Source organism: Lynx canadensis, chromosome F1, assembly GCF_007474595.2.
Source record: "Lynx canadensis isolate LIC74 chromosome F1, mLynCan4.pri.v2, whole genome shotgun sequence".
Taxonomy (NCBI): domain Eukaryota; kingdom Metazoa; phylum Chordata; class Mammalia; order Carnivora; family Felidae; genus Lynx; species Lynx canadensis.
The window spans coordinates 9,559,479-9,577,266 of record NC_044319.2 but is presented as its reverse complement, the minus strand read 5'-3'; the positions used below and the strand labels follow the sequence as shown (position 1 = coordinate 9,577,266).

Genomic DNA, 17,788 nt, shown 5'->3' with positions numbered 1-17,788 from the left:
GGAAAGATGGGGTTGAAGGTAGAGGGATACTTAGGATTTGAAAGATTTGAACACCTCTGTCCCGCCAAAGGCTAGCTTCCACTCCAGCAGTGTTGCCAACTGTGGGATCCCGAGTGAAATTGTGACTGCTTATTCCCATTTAGAAAAATAACTCTCAATGAGGAAACCGCTGTTAGAAACCAGATAATTTCAGGGGCACCTGGGTGGCTCAGCTGGTTAAGCGACCGACTTCAGCTCAGGTCATGATCTTGCAGTTTGTGAGTTTGAGCCCCGCGTCGGGCTCTGGGCTGACAGCTCGGAGCCTGGAGCCTGCTTCGGATTCTGTGTCTCCCTCTCTCTCTGCCCCTCTCCTGCTCACGCTCTGTGTCTCTCTGTCTCTCAATAATAAATAAATGTTGAAAAAAAATTTTTTTAAAAAGAAACCAGATAATTTCAGACTTAGAATAAAGCTTCTTTTTCCTGCAGGAGTTTCAGTAATTATCTTTCATATATAGGTGTTATCACTGCAAAACCAGGTTTGATAATGCCCACCTTACTTTCTACCCAGAGTGCTGGCTTAGCACACATTCTTATAACCTTGAACATCCTCTGCTGTGATCAACCAAGCACACGTTCCTCGGCACGCACCCCCCAACACCCCACCATTGCCTGAGGTTCCCAATTGGACCTCACAAACTTCTAAAGGATTACTCTTTGACCATTAGATAAATGTGTTCCCTCACATTTTTTGGCTCCTGCCAAAATGCCTCCAGGATGTAGAGTAAGGGTAAGGAAGCTTGGTTTTAGGGGTCAGACTTAAATGCTGTGGCCAACAGATTGGGTCAGCACTTGATTCTGATGGCTTAAAAAAGGAAAAAAGTCTGGAGACTTCTTAGAGAGTAGACCACTACTTATTTGAATCTATGGGCATGGTAGATTGTCAAAAGTAATTTAACTAAAAGCACACCAGGAAAGGGCAGGTAGGTTCTTCATGCTTTCATTTTTAAAGAAATTTGTGAAAACTAAGTTTTCTGATCTGCTCCTCAACTTGCTAGCATGTCTTCACCCATTTAAGATTAATATCCCTTTACGGATTTCCTTCACGGGATTTGGTAGTGTACCATCCCCGAGAACATCTGAAACATGACTGAATGAGGAAAAAAGCTATTTATGCCAGGCCTCCCCCCAACTCCCCACCCCTGGACTTTTGAGTTTAAAACCACATGTTATCATTTTTCTTCCCTGTCTTCAGACACCAACATTTATATTGCCATCCCATGAACAGACACTTTGATTCAAGGATATTCCATACATACACCCCAGACCGGAGAATATAGCATAAAAGATAGTTTGAAATGTGACCTTTCACAATGCTAGAGGTAAATAATAAATAAAAGCACCATAGCCTATTGTCTTTATTATCAAAGTTTATTGTTGGGGTCAATTTTCTATCTACCGGGGAGTACAACTATGTCTCAATATGTGCTATAGTAATTCTAGGGTAATAGCCTTTCTGCAAAATAGTTGTACTGGGACTCTGTTAAGCATAGATCATAATTAAGTCAGTGGAAGAATGAGCCCAGAAAAACCCTGACAGTAGAGCCATTACTCTAGGAAAGTTCCAGTGCTATGCAACCTGTAAGGCATCATCTATCAGCTGATGATGAGACTCAAGAAGATGTTGGTGGAATGAAATAGGAGTTGAACCCATTTTCTACTCTTCTCTGCAAGAAAACTATGGCTCCAATGCAAGAACCCAAAATTAGATCTTATAAAATCATTTAGGCTCCCAAAGCAAGTAAAACAGGACATAAAGAGGAAAGGGCCAGGGACCAGGGTAGTGGAGGATAAATTAAGTGGAAGTGGAGGGAATGGAAACTTCTGGAATGAAAATAGCTGTATTTAGATGCCATTTGAGACAACAAATAATACAGTACAGGTGAAAGCAGATGGGGAACAATTCCAATATTCAAAGTTATTCAGATATACCAGAAACTAAGTGAAGTTTCCTACCTTGGAGGAAAACTGGTTTTAAACAAATGACAAAGGTGAGTCACTAATAGGAAAATGAGTACCTGAGTAGAAATAGGTGTTTCAGGATGCCAAGAACAGTATAGTATATAAATGAGCAGAGTCTACCAGAAGGAAAAGTGGTTATGGTAGCCTGTTATTCAGATCAGACATTGGAATGACATTTCTGGCAATGGCTTTGTCCAGAAGGTCCTGGCAGATTTTTTTGTAGCACAGATAGCTCGGAATGTTTTCGTGACACTCAACTTAGGTGGGAATGCAAATTACTAGAATGTAAAAATTCAAAGACCTCCCATCTATTCCTGCAGGGCAGAAGGAGATTAGAAGTCTTGAAACAGCTGTGGCTAAAGGCCCACGTCCTCTCATACCCTTGTGATCAAAATATTAAAGAAACCAACAAGTATCCGATGAGTCAATGAGCCTTGTACCGTGTAGACAGCAGATAATTTATAGTGACTTCTTCTGCAGGCAGCCTGAGAAACAGAAGAGCTTGTATACTAAATGCTGCCCCATCATTAAATATGACACAGAGGGCCACCAAAGACCCTAAAAAATTCTAGCTGCCAACGAGATTGGGAAGAGAAATAAAACAGCATAGTTTCCTAACCTGTATCTTCCACGCTAACCTAGTTCGTCTGTGGAAAAGCCATCTGCTGGCACCAGGCCAGTATGCCTGAATTTTTATCATTAGTATCTCATTTTTCCAAAAGAGGAAATGTGTAAGTAGCAGGTGTACGTATGGGACTCATTTCTACAAAGCCTTCTTTGCAGTCTTGACCTGTGTGGGGACAGGTTCTACTCTTGGAAGCATTTTTAAAGGCAAAAGAAAGCATTTACTTGAGGTTTTCTCCACAGAGAGGACATCAGTGGAATTGGGCCCATAGGAGTCTCCTGTCGGTGTTGAACAAACGGTCTCTTCTCCAGGAACAAATACCTTTGTTCATTCATATTTACAGGTTTCTTTTGATGGACACATGGATTAATCTCTAAAACAAAAAATGGGGCAGAAGCAGTTTCTTCCCTAATCATGTCTCTGCTGAAATCAAGGGTCCTAGACTTTTCTGACACGTGGATGTGGGGCGGGGGTGGGCTATGTCACAGGACAGGGTGCACAGTCCAGACATGGGGTTGTTCCAGCCCCCCCGGCCTTCTGCTGCTCCCTGTGCGTCCACACTTTGAGGAATCTTCTTGAGGATTTTCCTCTCACCTGTTTCACACAGTTCCAATTGCTGGAAAACAGAGAGAACCTAAGTATGAATTAACCCTTGGATCTCAGACATCGTATACATTTTAGCAAACATGATTATTCCATTAGTCAGATTTCCAAATAGATGAGGAGAACCAGTTTTATGGCCATCTGTCCACTATTAAATCTCCTGTTTGCTGAGAATCCCTAACTGCTTCTATCACTTCCTCAGTTCACAAAAGGGCAGCTGAACAGAGAACCGGTGGTCATGATGGTCAGAAGGCCATGGTCGATATCGGACGTAAATGCCTATCTTCACAGCTCAGCCTCGCCCTGTCTTTTCCCTTTCCTCTTCTGGTAGCAAAGAGCTTAGAAAATTAAAAAAAAAAAAAAAAGAAATGCGCAAAAACGTTGTTTAACAAGGAGAGGGAAAAAAACAAAAAGTAAAATAAGGATTAACAACTCACTAGAATTCAAAGTTTGACCATGGTTAGCAGAAAAAGGCTGAATTCATGGAGGGGAAGGGTAGGGGACATGAGAGGGACAGAAAAAAAGCAATTTTGGTGATTTGAATTTAACACTGAGAACTCCTCCTTGACTCCACCGTTATACGAGGGGTCCCAGAATCACAGCGGGGTTCGGCAGTATGAGTACAATTTGATTTGAGGGCAGGGAAGGAGACCTACGTCCCTCTTGCACTTGTACAGCGGGGAGTGGGATGAATGATTTCGGTTAGCATTTCCTTTGGAGGAAAAAGCAACTAGGATGGGACCCCTTAGTTATGCTGTAAAAGGAAGAAGACACGTCAAGACGGTTCTAGGGCCTCTGTAAAGGAAGGAATGACCTTCTTCATACTAGACGTTGTGTCTAGGGAAAAAAATTAATTGACAATTAGGGAAATGAGAGCAAGAGGGTAAAATGAATTGCTTGCTCCTTCTGTAGGTTTCCCGCTGTGCCTGGCTGGCTGTTCTCTCCCAAGGTGCGGGTGCGGAGGGGTGGTACGTGTAAGTTCACATCCACTAGAGCTGTTAGTCCCCGTACTCCACTTCCTCTTGAAGCTGCCCTTCTATAGCCAACTCTGAAAATTCCAGACCTTTTGCTCTCAGTCCTCAGACTTTGTTCATGGTAGTCTTAGCTATGTGCCCTGTTTGCTTTTCTTTTTCTTTTTTTTTCGTGCCGAGATTCAATTTAGAAATACATCCTTTCGGACATCAGTGGACAAGCAATTACTGCAATTGCTCCCACCACCCATGTGAAGGTCATTATGAGAATAAGATAATGTTTTAAAACTCTTTCGTATTCCTAGGGAGAAGCAGACCTACGCTATCGTTTTTCTGTGCCAAGTGGGCTCCCGAGCAGACCACGCGAAGTCTGGGCGCGGAGGCCCCAGCGCCCGGTGCTCTCCCCGTACCGCCGGCCGGCCCCGGAGGCCAGCGGAAGGGAGCACAGCCGCTCCAAGCGTGTCAGATACACACCCCGGCCCTGACGTTCCCCGGGATTTATAAGGGGAAGGAAAAAGCTGGCTCTCCAGACCAAATTCTTTGCGGACTGAGCAACGTCAGACAGACCATGCTCCTTCAGGCCCAAATAATTTGAACATGACAGCCCTCAGATTCAGTGTTCTGGCAGCTCACTCCTTGTGGGGAGGGCCAGCCCTCAGAGCAGAACACCCACAAAGTAACCCAGGCAACGGCACTTGGACCTAAAGGAGAGCTGACGGCCTCTGATCCGTGGTACGGCAGCCCAGGCTGGAGAGTTCTCGAAGGCACAGAAAATCACGGCAAGGGGGAAGGTGTCCGCGGAACACGAACAGGCCTGTCCGTGAAGGTGCGGGGCGTGTGCGTGTGCCTGCGGGTTACCTGGGCTCTCCCCTCAGCGGTCAGTTGCCCTCTGGCGCGCTCTCGGTATCGCATTCTCTGGGTCCCTCCCCTCCTCCCGGCAGCTCGCTCTCGATCTCCCACAGGACGTCGTCTTCGTCTTCCAGATTGCTGGAGATGTGGCACTTCTTGAAGCCCTGGACGATGGATTCGCTGGAGATGCTGTTCCACGCGACCATGACCCACTCCAGGAAGAGGCCCAGGGGCGGCTTCTTGGCGTTCCCGGTGGGGCTCAGCGCCAGGTTCCCGGCCAGGAGCCAGTTAGAGTACTGGGCCCGGACGCTGTCATTGAGCGGCTTGTAGACCACCACGTCCAGCACCTGCAGCTGCGAGGTCAGGCCTCCGGGGATGATGACCATGTCGGTGTTCATGCTCTCCATGGAGCTCTTCACGGAATCCGTGGCGTGGCCGCGGAAGCCGTTCAGGATCAGCATCCCTCGCTGCTTGGGCGCCGCGCCGGTCCTCCGACGCCACACCACTTCCAACCAGTCCTGCATCAAGTCCTCCGTCATCCACCCGTACCGGTGGCAGCGGATCTCCATCCCGCTGGGGAACTTCCCGGGGGGGATGTACGTGCCCCTCAAGATGATGTACGGGGGCAGCTTCCTCCCGTCTGCCAAGACACCCAGCATCGCCGTGATTTTCAGCTTCTCCCTGCCCGGCGTCTTGACCAAGACGGGCTTCTCGCCCTGGTTGTCCACGGTCACCCGCGAGGGCACCTCCAGACAGATGGGCGTCTCGTCGGCGTTCCCCATCTGCGCCACCTGGTAGTCGTGCGCCCTGCGCAGGGCCAGCACGCTCCGCTGGTAGGTGACGAGCTTCTCCGTCAGGTCTTCGGGCAGCTGCTGGGGCACCGGCACCTTATGCCGCAGGGACAAGTCATACCTCCGCATCATTCTTCGACACCAACCCAAGCTGGCTTTGAACCCCTTCTCCGGAATGTTCATTTCCTGGGCGATCTCGAGGGCTTTCAGCTGCATGGCCTCCCTGGTGATAGGGTCCCCTTTGGCCTGCATGTACCTGACGTACTCGGCCACGCGCTGGTCCACCAGGGCAAAGCGCCCGTTCTTGGGGCCGCGGAACGCCCGCCGCATGGCGTGGGCATTCTGCAGCTGCGGCTTCACTTTGCGCCAGTCCCGAACGTTCTTTTCCAGCACTCCAAACTGCTTGGCAGCCTGGCAGTTGTTGGTGCTCTCAGCATATTCCACCACCATGAGCTTGAACCCCGCGTCGTAACTGCGCCGCATGCCCCTGCTGAACTGAAACTTCCCGGCAATATCGTCCGCCGAGAGGTCGTACCCCGGGAAGCCCATGGCCATGTAGAAGGGGTACCCCTCACTCCACTCGGGCAGCTCCGTGAGGTCCCGAGGCAGGCGGAGGCCAAAGCCGTCCAGGTGCTGTGGCTGAGGAAAGTGGGGGGTGGCGTTCATCGGACCCGCCCAGTCCGGGGGCTTGACGTCAGTCTCTTCATTTTCTAGGAGACAAACAGGGAGGGGCGAACACAACGACAGTAAGAAAAATGCCTTCTGGCCTATTCCGATTTCCTGGGTGAAAACGCTAAGAATACCTAAATCTGAGGTTCACCCAAAGGAGGCCCTTTAGTAACAGATGACGTTCCCCTAAGTCCTATGGATCGCCACACCTACTTCCCACAATACCTGTGTATCGCTACTCCTTCTTTGCAGGTGGAGCTACAGACGTGAAGTAATACATCAAGGGAGCTGAGCTACAAAGTGCCAGAGCTGGGACTTGAACACGGGTACCAAACTTGGATCACACGATCATTTTGTGGGCCACGCTTTGGTCAAAACGGTTTTTGTGGGCACGAGAAGCCAAATGTAACCCATACAGTAGGTACAGAATTTAGATGCACTGCTAAAGGGATGGCCTGACTCACGTCCCTTACGCCAAGAAAATCTATAGCAAAAGCATACTTCGTCCCCTCACACCAATGTCAGAACTTCTATATTTACAAAGTGGTCGCAGAAACTGAACAGGACTTGGGAAGATAGCGTGTCTCACCCAAACTAAGATGCCATCAGTTGCAAGATACACCATGGGAAAAGAAAAAAAAAATGCCATCAATTTTAAGAGGAGTTCTCGATTTCAGAGATGTTTATGTGGTGGGCAGGGGGAAACATGTCTTAGAATCAATGAAATATGGCATTTCAAACTCTTCCCTATAGAGAGAAGGTGAATAAAATCATTGGCTGCTTAGAAGCTGTATTTAGCCAACTGTTATCCTAACTATGTTGTTGATAAAGGGCCATGTGCTTCTCAGACGTACCTACTCACACATGTACTACAGCTGCTCTTGCTTTTTCTATCCAAGAAGAGATGGACAAGAAACCAGGGTAAATCGCCCCAGCCATGTGCTTTGAAGCATTACTTTCCTTAGTCTTCAAACGTATATGGTGCGCTACTGAGGTGGCCTCCTTCACCCAGCATGTGCACAGGACCAAACGCCATACAAACTTCAATTTACTTCATGCGCGTACAAGGATGCACATTGAGACTTATTACCCACTGCCGACGGAGGAAGAAATGGAGGCTCAGAGAGGTGAATGAAGTGGCCTAAAGTCACACAGCACTAGAAAGATTTTGAACATCCAAAGCCCATCATCTTTCTGCCTCATAACCTTGCCTCAACTCTTAAACACCCCACACGAGGTACATGGAAACTTAAAGTCCAGGTTCACAATGCTCCCACTGGATGGATGCTGGGGTGATTTCACTGTAGTACCTGCCAAGGTTCCTCCTTGGAGCTGCCATTCATCAGAATTCTGAGACTCCTCGTCACCTTCCAACCGAGTGATCATGTCTGGCTTAGGGAATGGGAATTCTGTTTATAGGAAATAAAACAGGTAATAGCTGTGTGTTCCTGCCTTGGAGCCCTGCCAAAATCAGTACTTTATGCTACTTAAAGAATCCCTCCCCCACCCCGACACACACACACTCTCTCCATGTGGAGGTTTACAAAAGTCAGGGGGAAAGGGCTGAGGGGTAACGAAAGAAAAAACATGATAGGAAAGAAGTCTGTCCAAGGGAATTTAGGGATCTCTGCTAACGAGGGCTGGTGTTAGCAACAACAAAAACAACTTCATTTAGCAGGCTGCAGTCCCTGACCTATTGAACCTTCTGGTACCTAGATGAGAAACTAGGAAATCCCTCCAGCTGGTTACATTCTAATGATATGGATCATCAATGCCAGGAGGGGAACGAGGATTCTTTGGGGCTGAGTTCCCAAGCGTCTGAGGCTGACGGGGTAACAATGAAGTCTGCCTTCCCTCCTGAGGAACATATGAAACACAGGCCCAGATCTGTGGTGACATTTCTTAGGTTAGGTCCTTTTTTTTTTTTTTTTTTACGCGAATGCCTAGGTCGAGTGAGGATGGTTCTGAGAGCTGGCACAAGTTGCTGAGTAGAAGGACACAATATTTATATCCTGCCGAAGTCAAAAACAGGAAATCAAATGGGCACAGGCATTGAGGGGACAGAGTCCAAGTTCAGGAGAAAGGGATGTTGGATACACCAGAGAAGAGACATGGAAACAATTCTCTGGGCTCAGAGCTTCCAGGAGACAAAGAAAAAACAAAGCTTTACCCAGGGACAGGACAGTTTCATAATTCATCCTCATGACTTCCCGGTAGAGGGCCTTTTGTTGCTCCGTCAAAACTTCCCACTCCTCATCGGAAAAATATATGGCCACCTCATCGAATAGGGCCGGCACCTGGAACAGGGAACAACTAATAGGCATAAGCAGACACAGACTCACACACCTTCATCTCCCAGGGGAGGGGCTCTGACCGGGGGACACGGTCCATCCACACTCACTAGGCGAGTGGAGGCAAAACAAGGACCCAGCACAGGTCCCGCACGCCCTGCTTAGGGTCGCTTACCGCCTCGGTTCACAGAGGAGGAGAGCAGCACCCTGAGAAGAAAACTCCCCAGCAGTGATCACCAGATCGGGACACACGCTGCAGGGCCAGCCGATCTGGGCTCAGCCCCGGCTCCAGATTCAGGAGCAACTGCCCCCAAGTAAACACCGAGGCAGTTCCCCCACCAAAATACACACACCCAGCCACCCCCTGCCCTCCCCCAAGTCACAGATCCCTGGCCCGGCATGGGGGTGGGGGGCAGCTCCCGGGCACCGTTCTCCATTTCCTGGGGTACCAGCTCTAGCATTTGACTCAGAACCCAAAGCCCAGGGAGGAGCCAGTGAGAGAGGGGGGCTCATCCTGCCTTTTCCAATCTGCAAGAGCAAGAGTAGGAGGAGAGAAGAGCTAATTAGAGCTTAAATTTATGTAATGAAACAGCAGAGCAAACTAGTTTGCTTTGATGCCTAGACCTTCGGCCAAGGACAAAGGCAGCTCTCCTTCCCTCTCCCCACTGACCCCGCTCCCCCACCCCTGTGGGAGGGGCCGGGCCACCCAAACCAACCTCCTCTTGTTTACTCGACTCTGCTCTTCTTTTTGCCGTGTCGTTTCTTTCAGTCATGAAAAATCCCACTCCAAAGTTCATCATATTCGGTGGTAAGAAATCACTGGGCCGGGGTTTCAGGATTACTGCTTTCAAAGCTATTCCCCAAGGCCGAATCCAGAGCCTGGGTGATCATGAGGCTGTTTTTTCACCAGCTTAGGAAATTAGCATCTTCCCAGTGTGTAGCTTCTTCAGGTGTCCTGCCATCAGTCATTTGGACACACTGGACTTTGTCCTTATTCCCCAAAGTCCATGTCCTCCCTTCCCACTCACAGCACTCTACAAGTAGGGAGTACTTCCCAGGAAAGGCCGTGTCTGCTTCATCCGTTTTCCCCAACAACCTCATTTCACCAAGGAGGAAACGGGCTCGGAGAGGCCTTGTTGCTACTGTAAGTCACACAGCCAACAAATGGCAGGGTTGAGATGTGGACCTAGCACTGTCTGAGTTCAAGGCTCTAGCTCCTACCAAGAGCAAAGTGGCCTCCCTGGCGACCAGCCCTTCACTCTCCCCTACCTCCGCGCTCAGTGGTTCTCAGCGCTTGCTGTTTCCTGAGCAAACCATTCTTTTTCCTTTCGTGTCCCCCCCACATGGCTCTCCCACTGCCTCAGAGGTCCTCCCCATTCTTGGCTTGGCTGACACCCACCCACCCACCTTCCAAGACTTAGCCCAGATGTGCCGTTCCCTGGGAAGCTCACCCTGACGTGGGTTGTGCGCCCACTACACATCCCTGTGGCACCCTGGGCTCCACACTACGGTGGCACTTATCACTACGGTGGCACTTATCACAGCGCAGTATTCTCTTGGTTTACTTGTCTGCTTCTTACAGTAGAATTCAAGCTCATTGAGGGCAAAACCTACGTTTATTCCATCTCCCTAAACTTAGGACACTTCTTGTAGATAGTAATCACTTAAGAAAGTATTTTTTAAGTGTATTTATTTATTTAGAGAGAGCCAGAAACAGTGTGAGCAGGGGAGGGGCAGAGAGAGAGGGAGAGAGAATCCCAAGCAGGCTCCTCGCCATCAGCACAGAGTCCGATGCAGGGCTCGAACTCACAAACCACAAGACCACGACCTGAGCCGAAACCGAGAGTTTAACCGACTGAGTGAGCCACCCAGGTGCCCCCAAAATGTATATTTGAATAAAAGATTTAAGCAAACGGTATCCAAATTTCCTTTCTCTTGTTCCACTTAGAATAGTTTCAAATACTCATTAAATTCAGTCTCTTACGAAACCAAGCTTCCTCTTTGGAGTAAGTGTGAAATACTAGGAGGTAAAAAGGGATGAATCTCCAGGCTTTCCTCAGACCTTCATCAATCTGGAAAGCCTGTCAGCCAGGAATTTTCCACCCCACCCCTTCTCACTTCCCAGCCTTTTGAACAACTCTCCTTTTGGCCTTTTCTCTCCCTAGGAAATTCCAGATCCAGGCCATACCTATTTATAGTCCCTTTCCCTTTGCTGATAAAACGGGACACAGGACTGGCTACGCCTGTCATTTCAGAGGGGCTACCGACACTCACAGAAGTAAAACGTCCTAGGCCTGGAAAAAATCTCAGGAGCCCCAGAGTTGTAAGGTGGCTGGAGGGTGACTGGTGCCAGATTCACGTCCTCATATTTATGGCTGAGCCACAGAGATCTTCAAACAAGCCCACATTATACTCCAAGACGCATAGTCCAGTGGCTTAGAAATTCTCCTCACAGCAACCCTCTGTGAGAAGTGAGCAAGCCTTCAGCCAGGCCCCGTGGCGCAGGCCTCCTCTCTTCCACAGAGGCTTTTTATCCGGCTGAGCACAGCAGAAGGTAAACAGGGCCTGCCCCGGGCAAAACTCCGAAGTCGGGAGGCCCTTTCTTGGCCTCACAGGTAGGGACCCACCATCCCTGTCCTCCTCCCTTCCCTCAGAAGACCCAGGATGCATCAGATAGGTGTTCTTCCTTCGGCTTGCAAGTACTGCCCTACTCTGCCGGCAAGTGGGCATTCCAGAGCCCATCTCCAAGGGGAACTGTCGGGAAGTACCTACACCCCGCACAGCCGCACGCTGGCGAAGCCGTGTAACGAAGGTCTCAGAGCAGACGGCCGTTACCAGTGCATGAGAGAGCATCTGCGTGGGGCACTCCCTCTTGCGTGTTGAAATAATTATCTTATTGAATCCTTGAAGTAATAATAAAGAAATGGGAATCACTACCCCACTTTTATGGGTGAGGAAACAGCTGCTAAATGACTTGCCCACAGTCACAGAGTCAGAAAGTCTGACTCCAGGGGCGCCTGGGTGGCTCAGTTGGCTAAGCGTCCAACTTGGGCTCAGGTCATGATCTCGCGGTTCGTGAGTTCAAGCCCCCGCATCAGGCTCTGCGCTGACAGCTCAGAGGCTGGAGCCTGCTTCGGATCCTGTATCTCCCTCTGTCTCTGTCCCTCCCCCACTCGTACTCTGTCTCTCGAAAATGAATAAACGTGAAATAAATAATAAATAAATAGTCTGACTCCAAAGCCCAGACTTTTTCAGCAGGCCACTTAGCACGCAGACTGTAGTGAGCCTTGGCCCTCGCAAGAGAGATGGGCAAGGGACCTGTCCCGCAGAGCTCCTGGGGAGAGAACCACACCCCTCAGCACTGCTCACCACGCCCTCTGGCTGGCCGGCCCGGGGCCTGCCCTACTTCTCTCACCTTCTCTGCTTCCAGCTCCGGGAGCTGTTCCAACTCTGCACAGGAGCGTTCCTCTCGGGTGCTTCTGTTCCTGCTTTCCCCGTGTCTGGAGTGCAAGCCCTCTCTCCTCCCTTGGCCAGTGCCACTTATGAACGAGACTCAGTTCAGGGTACATTCCTCTTTTTCTCTACTTGAAACTCTATTTCTATTCCAATTCTCCTGTGCAATATTATCCTAATATATAGCATAGTTCTCATGTTGGAAAGGCTTTTATTGATCACCCTAACACAATTCTCTACAACCAAAATACATATTTAAGGAACAGATTCATTTCTTTTCTTTCCCTAGTTCAATGCCCTAGAACAGGGTTTTTCAACATCAGCACTACGGACATTTTGGGCCAGATAATTCTTTGTCATGAGGGCTGTCCTGTGCATTGGAGATGTTTAGCAGTGTCCGTGGCTTCTCCCCACGAGATGCCTAGTAGGATCTCCCACTCCCCAACCCCCACCCAAATCACAAGAGCCAAAAACGTCTCCAGATATTGCCAAATGTCCCCAGGAGGGAAATGGGCCTGGAAGCCAACCTGCCCACTGCTTAAGACCAGGTTCATGCTTGCCCCCTGAACAAAGCCTCTTGAGTTCTCCAGCTGAATGAGACCCTGCTCTTGAGCTGACTTCACCCACTGCACTCTGAATATTGTACTATGAATTATGTTCTCTTCCCCACCTTCCTTGCGAGACTGGCAACTCCGGGAGACTAGGGATCTTGTCTTAACACCAACACTGTGCTCAATAACCGCGGACAGGGGGCAGACTGCCTGGAGGCCACAAAAACCAGCCCCCCTCTTCCAGCGACCTCCTTCCTTCCCAGCTAAGAGTGGCCTTCGCCTTGCTCCCTTCTCCCTGTTCCGACAACACTTAAACGTCCACCTTTACTGCACCCATTTTCCAAGGTTCTCCATGCTATCTAGAGGTTCTGGGTTGGCCAATTTAGCCTCAAAGCCCAGGGTTTCTACTGCCTTGAGGTCTCGCTGCAGGCTAAATGGGACTGACTCCTGTCCTCGAATGTCTCCCCAGCTGCGAGGATCAGAACTAGAGAGGTGGTGGGGGTGAGCAGAGAACACAAAAAGAAAATGGCAGTGCAGCCTACAGAGCCCAACTGAAAACCCAGAGCCTGGTGGTGTATTGTGTTTCATCGAGGTATGACACACATACAACAAAATGCACTGCTTTTAAGGGTCCAGCTTGAGAGACATTTATTTTTTTAAGAACACATGTCAGCGTACATGTGTAACTCTGGGGCAAAGTAGATAACCTCTCTGCTCCCCAGTTCTCTTGTGTGGGAGGGGAGCTGGACCGGACATTTGGGAGAGCCATGTTTCTATGAACACCAATCTCCTACTGGAAACAAAGGAATAGAATGGATACTGATAATGTTCATACACAGGACTCGCCGGAGAAAAGGAATGCAACTTGTTGCATATTTAAAGTTTTTACCATTCATGCCTAAATGTCATGATGTCCGGGATGTACTGTGAATAATTATACACGATTATAAGGATAAATACCTCTTGCACTTACATCCCCCCCCCCCCCCCCCACCCCCGGGGTGTCCAGAAGTGCCCCGGGCACAGGCGCGCTGAAGCCTGTTCACTTTTCTGGGGAGGCTTCTACAGCTCTCTGGTGCACGAGCAAAACCTGGCAGGCCCCAGGCAGACTGGCGGGGATTAGGATGGGCCACGCTGCATTTATATTTTTATGAATTTACTCTAATTCTATCACACGCTTCTGTTTGGATATGTTCCATATTCTGTGCTGCCTACCACCCCAATCCCTCGATTCGGGCAGGCTGATAATGCCGCTCTCCTGGGTGTGCTATCCCAAGACGTCCTCACGCAGAACCGACTGAAGCTCTCCTCCTGTCAGCTCAACGCCCCAAGTCTTATTTAAAAAGGTTCCCTTCAGCCAGCAGTGGGTGTAAAAGACTCTCTCCTTCCCAAACTTCAGTGACGTTCCTCTGGGCCCTCTTCCCTACCAGGCCTCCATGGGGGCTCCCCTCCTGTCCTCAGCCTGCCTGGCCCAGTTTTAGCAAGAAACCTGCTTTACTTTACCTTAGAAAGATTCCCCCACCTTTGACAGCTGATCACTCTAGTCTGCCTTTAGCAAGAATCCCCCTATTCTTGATGTCCCCTCTTAGTAACTTTTCACCCACTCTGGATCCCTGGCTGGAAATCCCTGCTTGTCTCACTGTATTCAGTGTTGAGCCCCAGCTCTCTCCCACTGCAAGAGTCCTGACACCCATCTCAACAGTCCCGACCAATGTTCCTTACCGTCGTCACAAGCGTCAGAGTAATTTTTTCTTTAACAGAGGTCAGCAAACATTTAGCTGGTGTCTGCAACGTGCCTGGCACTAAGTAAAACGTAGGGGATTCAGGGGCACAGGAGAGAGGCAAGCCTCTCAGATTTCCAGTCCGAACGACGATAAGCCACATGGCTGAAGAGACTGTTCCCATAACCAGCTCCATTCTTCACAGTGCCTTTTAAAGCCACAGGACTGTTTTCTCAGGAATGCAAACATACCGGGCTGGGCTGGGCTATTTTTACTTCCTATGCTTGACTGAGGAGGAGACTTAAAACAAGCCGGGCTCCCAGACCTCTCCTCACAGCTGTATGGACCCATCTTCCTACTTACCCAACCACCTTCTGAGCAGATCCGGACTTTCTGCATATCTGTGGGGCCATCCTCCAGTTCCCGACTCTGAATCTCTTCTTCCTCTTCTTCTTCTTTCAGGGTCAAGTTGAGAGTGTAGGCTGTGGAATCCATCTCTGCAAGCAAGATTCAGTTGAGAAAAATCAGGCACTAGTGTGAACTCTCCGAAGCCTGGGATGGGGGTGCCTGTGCAAACCTCTCATCCCCAAGCGCTGTTCAGTGCTGGAATAAGGGAAGGAAGAGTCAGGCCTGGGGAGGAAGGGCTTTAGGAAAAGCACCAGGAAGCTGGAAGGTGGCATATTAATTATGTTAAGAGGGGCTGCAGGCAGATAGTATACCTGACTGCCTTCATATATTAAAAAGGCTACCTGTGGAAGAGACCAGACTGGTTCTGTAGAGACCCAGGGGCAGAATGGGCTGGTGGGTAAAACATTCCTGGGAGAGGTTTTAACAGTGCTTTGAAAGGCAGAACTTTCTCACAGCCAGTGCCACCTGAACATGAAATAAGCGGCAGGAGAGGGGTGTTAGCGTCTTTACCAACGAAGATGTCCGAACACAGCCCGGACACTTGCTCAACTGGGTTCTCCCTACAGGCCAGTTAAGCACCTGGAAGTTGGCTGGCCCAGAATACCCACCACCTGGATTTTCCAAAGCTAAAGATTTTGTCCATGAGCCGGTTCAGAAAATAGTCATTCTGCCTTAGGAGATTTTCCAAACCCGAGATTCAGTGACACACAGTGAGGTGTATGCCTGGACACCCGAGAAGGTGCAGAAATCTGTTAGGGCCCACCCCCACCGGGAAATGCCTCCGTGGCGAAAAGAATATTCTCTTGGGTCCAGCTGTAGGCCAATACAAAGGGCCGCGCTCCTGCCCTCTAGGGGCGCGGGCAACTCCTAGGTGTGGAGTGAGCGTGCATCTTGTGGGCCGCATCCTCCCGGGCTTCGAAAGAAAAGATCCTTCCAGAGTTCAGTGTGCTTCTTCGGTATTGCCAAAAGGGACGGGCGAACACGGCAAGGCCAGGTCAGCGGCGGGCGGAAAAGGCTTCAGATCCCCGGAGCTGGGGCCCAAACTTGCCGCCGCCTCCCCCGCCCTCTCCCGGGCAGGAGGTGGGGGCGGAGGTGGCACCGCCCCGCAGCAAAGGTGCCCGCGGCGAGGTGCCCGCGGCCAGGGCCGCGGCCGCCGCCGCCACCGCCCACCCGCCCACGGCCCCGCGCCCCGCCCGCAGCCGCCGCGCCCCCGGGCGCGCTCGGATATCTCCAGCCATCTTGTCCCATTTCCCTTTCTCCGCGGCCCCGCGCCGGGAGCGCTCCCGCCGCCCCCGGCTCCCGCCGCCCCCGGCCCGCCTCCCCGCCGGGCCCCCTCCCCGTCCCCGGCGCACCTGCCGGGCGGCCGGAGCCGGCGCCGCCTGCCACCAGGCGGGCCCGCAACAAAGGCGACGGCGGCCGCCGCAGCTGCAGCCTCGCGCCCCCGCCCCTGCCGCCGCCGCGCAGCCCCGGAGCCGCGGGAAGGGCCGCGCCGCCCCGGGCCTCCGGCCCGCCGCCCGCGCGCACTCACCGAGCGGCCGGGACGCGGGCCGGGGCCGCGGGAGGAGACGCCGAGGGCTCCGGCCCCGCTGTCACAGCGCCATCCCTGCCGCCTCTCCGGCTTCCCGTGCGCGCGGCCCCTCGGGAGGGAGCGGGGAGGACACGTGGTGGGAGGAGGAGGGTCCGGCCGCGAGCTGAGGGTGTTGGGAGGAGAGGGGAGGAGCGCGGCTGATGTCAGCGGGCCTCGGCGGCGCCGGGAGACGGCGCCCGCGCCAGCTCCGGACCCTCCTCCCGGCGCGGTTTCCGGCAGGTCCGCGCGGCACTCTCCTCCCGGCGGAGTTCTCGACCCTCCTGGCGGCTCCCTCTGGCCGGCCAGCGGCGCCGTGCCCTCCGCCCTCCCCGTTTCCCCCGCGGTCGTCGGCTTCCCGTGCGCTGTGGGCGCCCTCGGCGGGCCGGAGGCAGGAAGGGCATAAAGGATTTCTGCTTTAGCAGAGTGTGTGACCTGGGAGCATTTATCCCTGTGCTGATTCGCATTCACCGGTGGTTTGCATTTGCTGGGGTGAGCACTCGAGGCAGGCTCGCCACGCTTCAAGGGACGCGTTAGGAAGAGTAGACCAAGGGGGCTGAAGAGTAGACCAAGGGGACTTGCCGAACCGTGCTCGGATTCTGGCAAGCATAGGTCCAGAACTTCGTTCGTAGTATATACGAAGAAGGAACTTCCCGATAGGAGTACTTGTTACCTGCTAAAGCCCAAGCTTGTAATCTCGTGGAGGACATAACTCTCTCTCTGTAGCAGGATCGTCAAAAGGCTCCACAAAAAAGAGCAGACAAGCCCTGAAGCCCTTCTGATTGCAGAAAAAAAGATTCTGGGTTTGGGTTTTTGTTGGGAAGTCGTTAAGGAGAAAATTAAATCATTCTGACACTTGTTAAAACAGGAAGGAGGACTTTATTTAGAAATATGGAAGTAGGTGTCCATACTATCACACGAAGGGAGAGATATCCGCTCAACTCTAAAAGTTGGCGAAGGATAGCCCACAGGCAAAGTGAGGGAGTCAGTGGGCAGAAATTCGTTTAGAGGAGACAGTAAGGAGAGAGGAATCTTGCTCCCGGCCGGCCAGCCCGGTCAGATTTCCACGAGATGGGGGCAGGTTCTCTCTAAACCGAGTCTGCAAGGTTCTTGAGGAAGCTGGGCTGCGCAGGCCGAGGAGTGGAGGAGGTTCCGAAGACCGAGGCCTCCCGGAGAAGAGGGCTCAGAGGAGACCGACTAACATTGGATCAAGTCAAGAGTTTTTGTCAAACTTCTCTGACTGTCCCTGAGATCTGAGTAGCTCCTGCGAAAGGCGTCTCTCTCCAAGTGTTTG

At 51.3% G+C, this 17,788-nt stretch overlaps 1 protein-coding gene and 1 non-coding gene across 6 annotated transcripts; both read right to left on the bottom strand.

Annotated features, from left to right (window-relative positions):
- Window positions 1-1,386: 1,386 nt before the first annotated feature.
- Window positions 1,387-16,541, bottom strand: POGK (pogo transposable element derived with KRAB domain). 5 transcript variants are annotated; one of them, XM_030302482.1, is made up of 6 exons: window positions 16,459-16,541; window positions 14,886-15,019; window positions 8,677-8,803; window positions 7,817-7,915; window positions 5,056-6,547; window positions 1,387-3,239 (listed from the first exon to the last, which is right to left on the bottom strand). In XM_030302482.1, exons 2-5 carry the CDS (start codon window positions 15,015-15,017, stop codon window positions 5,076-5,078), a joined length of 1,830 nt encoding a protein of 609 aa, XP_030158342.1. In that variant the 5' UTR covers window positions 15,018-15,019; window positions 16,459-16,541; the 3' UTR covers window positions 1,387-3,239; window positions 5,056-5,075. The 5 variants fall into 5 exon arrangements, with proteins under 5 accessions (XP_030158342.1, XP_030158343.1, XP_030158345.1 ...); XM_030302483.1 differs by lacking the exon at window positions 16,459-16,541 and adding an exon at window positions 16,283-16,310; XM_030302485.1 differs by lacking the exon at window positions 16,459-16,541 and adding an exon at window positions 15,539-15,612.
- Window positions 13,801-13,933, bottom strand: LOC115505752. Its single transcript, XR_003966119.1, has one exon. It is a non-coding gene; the product is annotated as a small nucleolar RNA SNORA52 (small nucleolar RNA).
- Window positions 16,542-17,788: the final 1,247 nt, after the last annotated feature.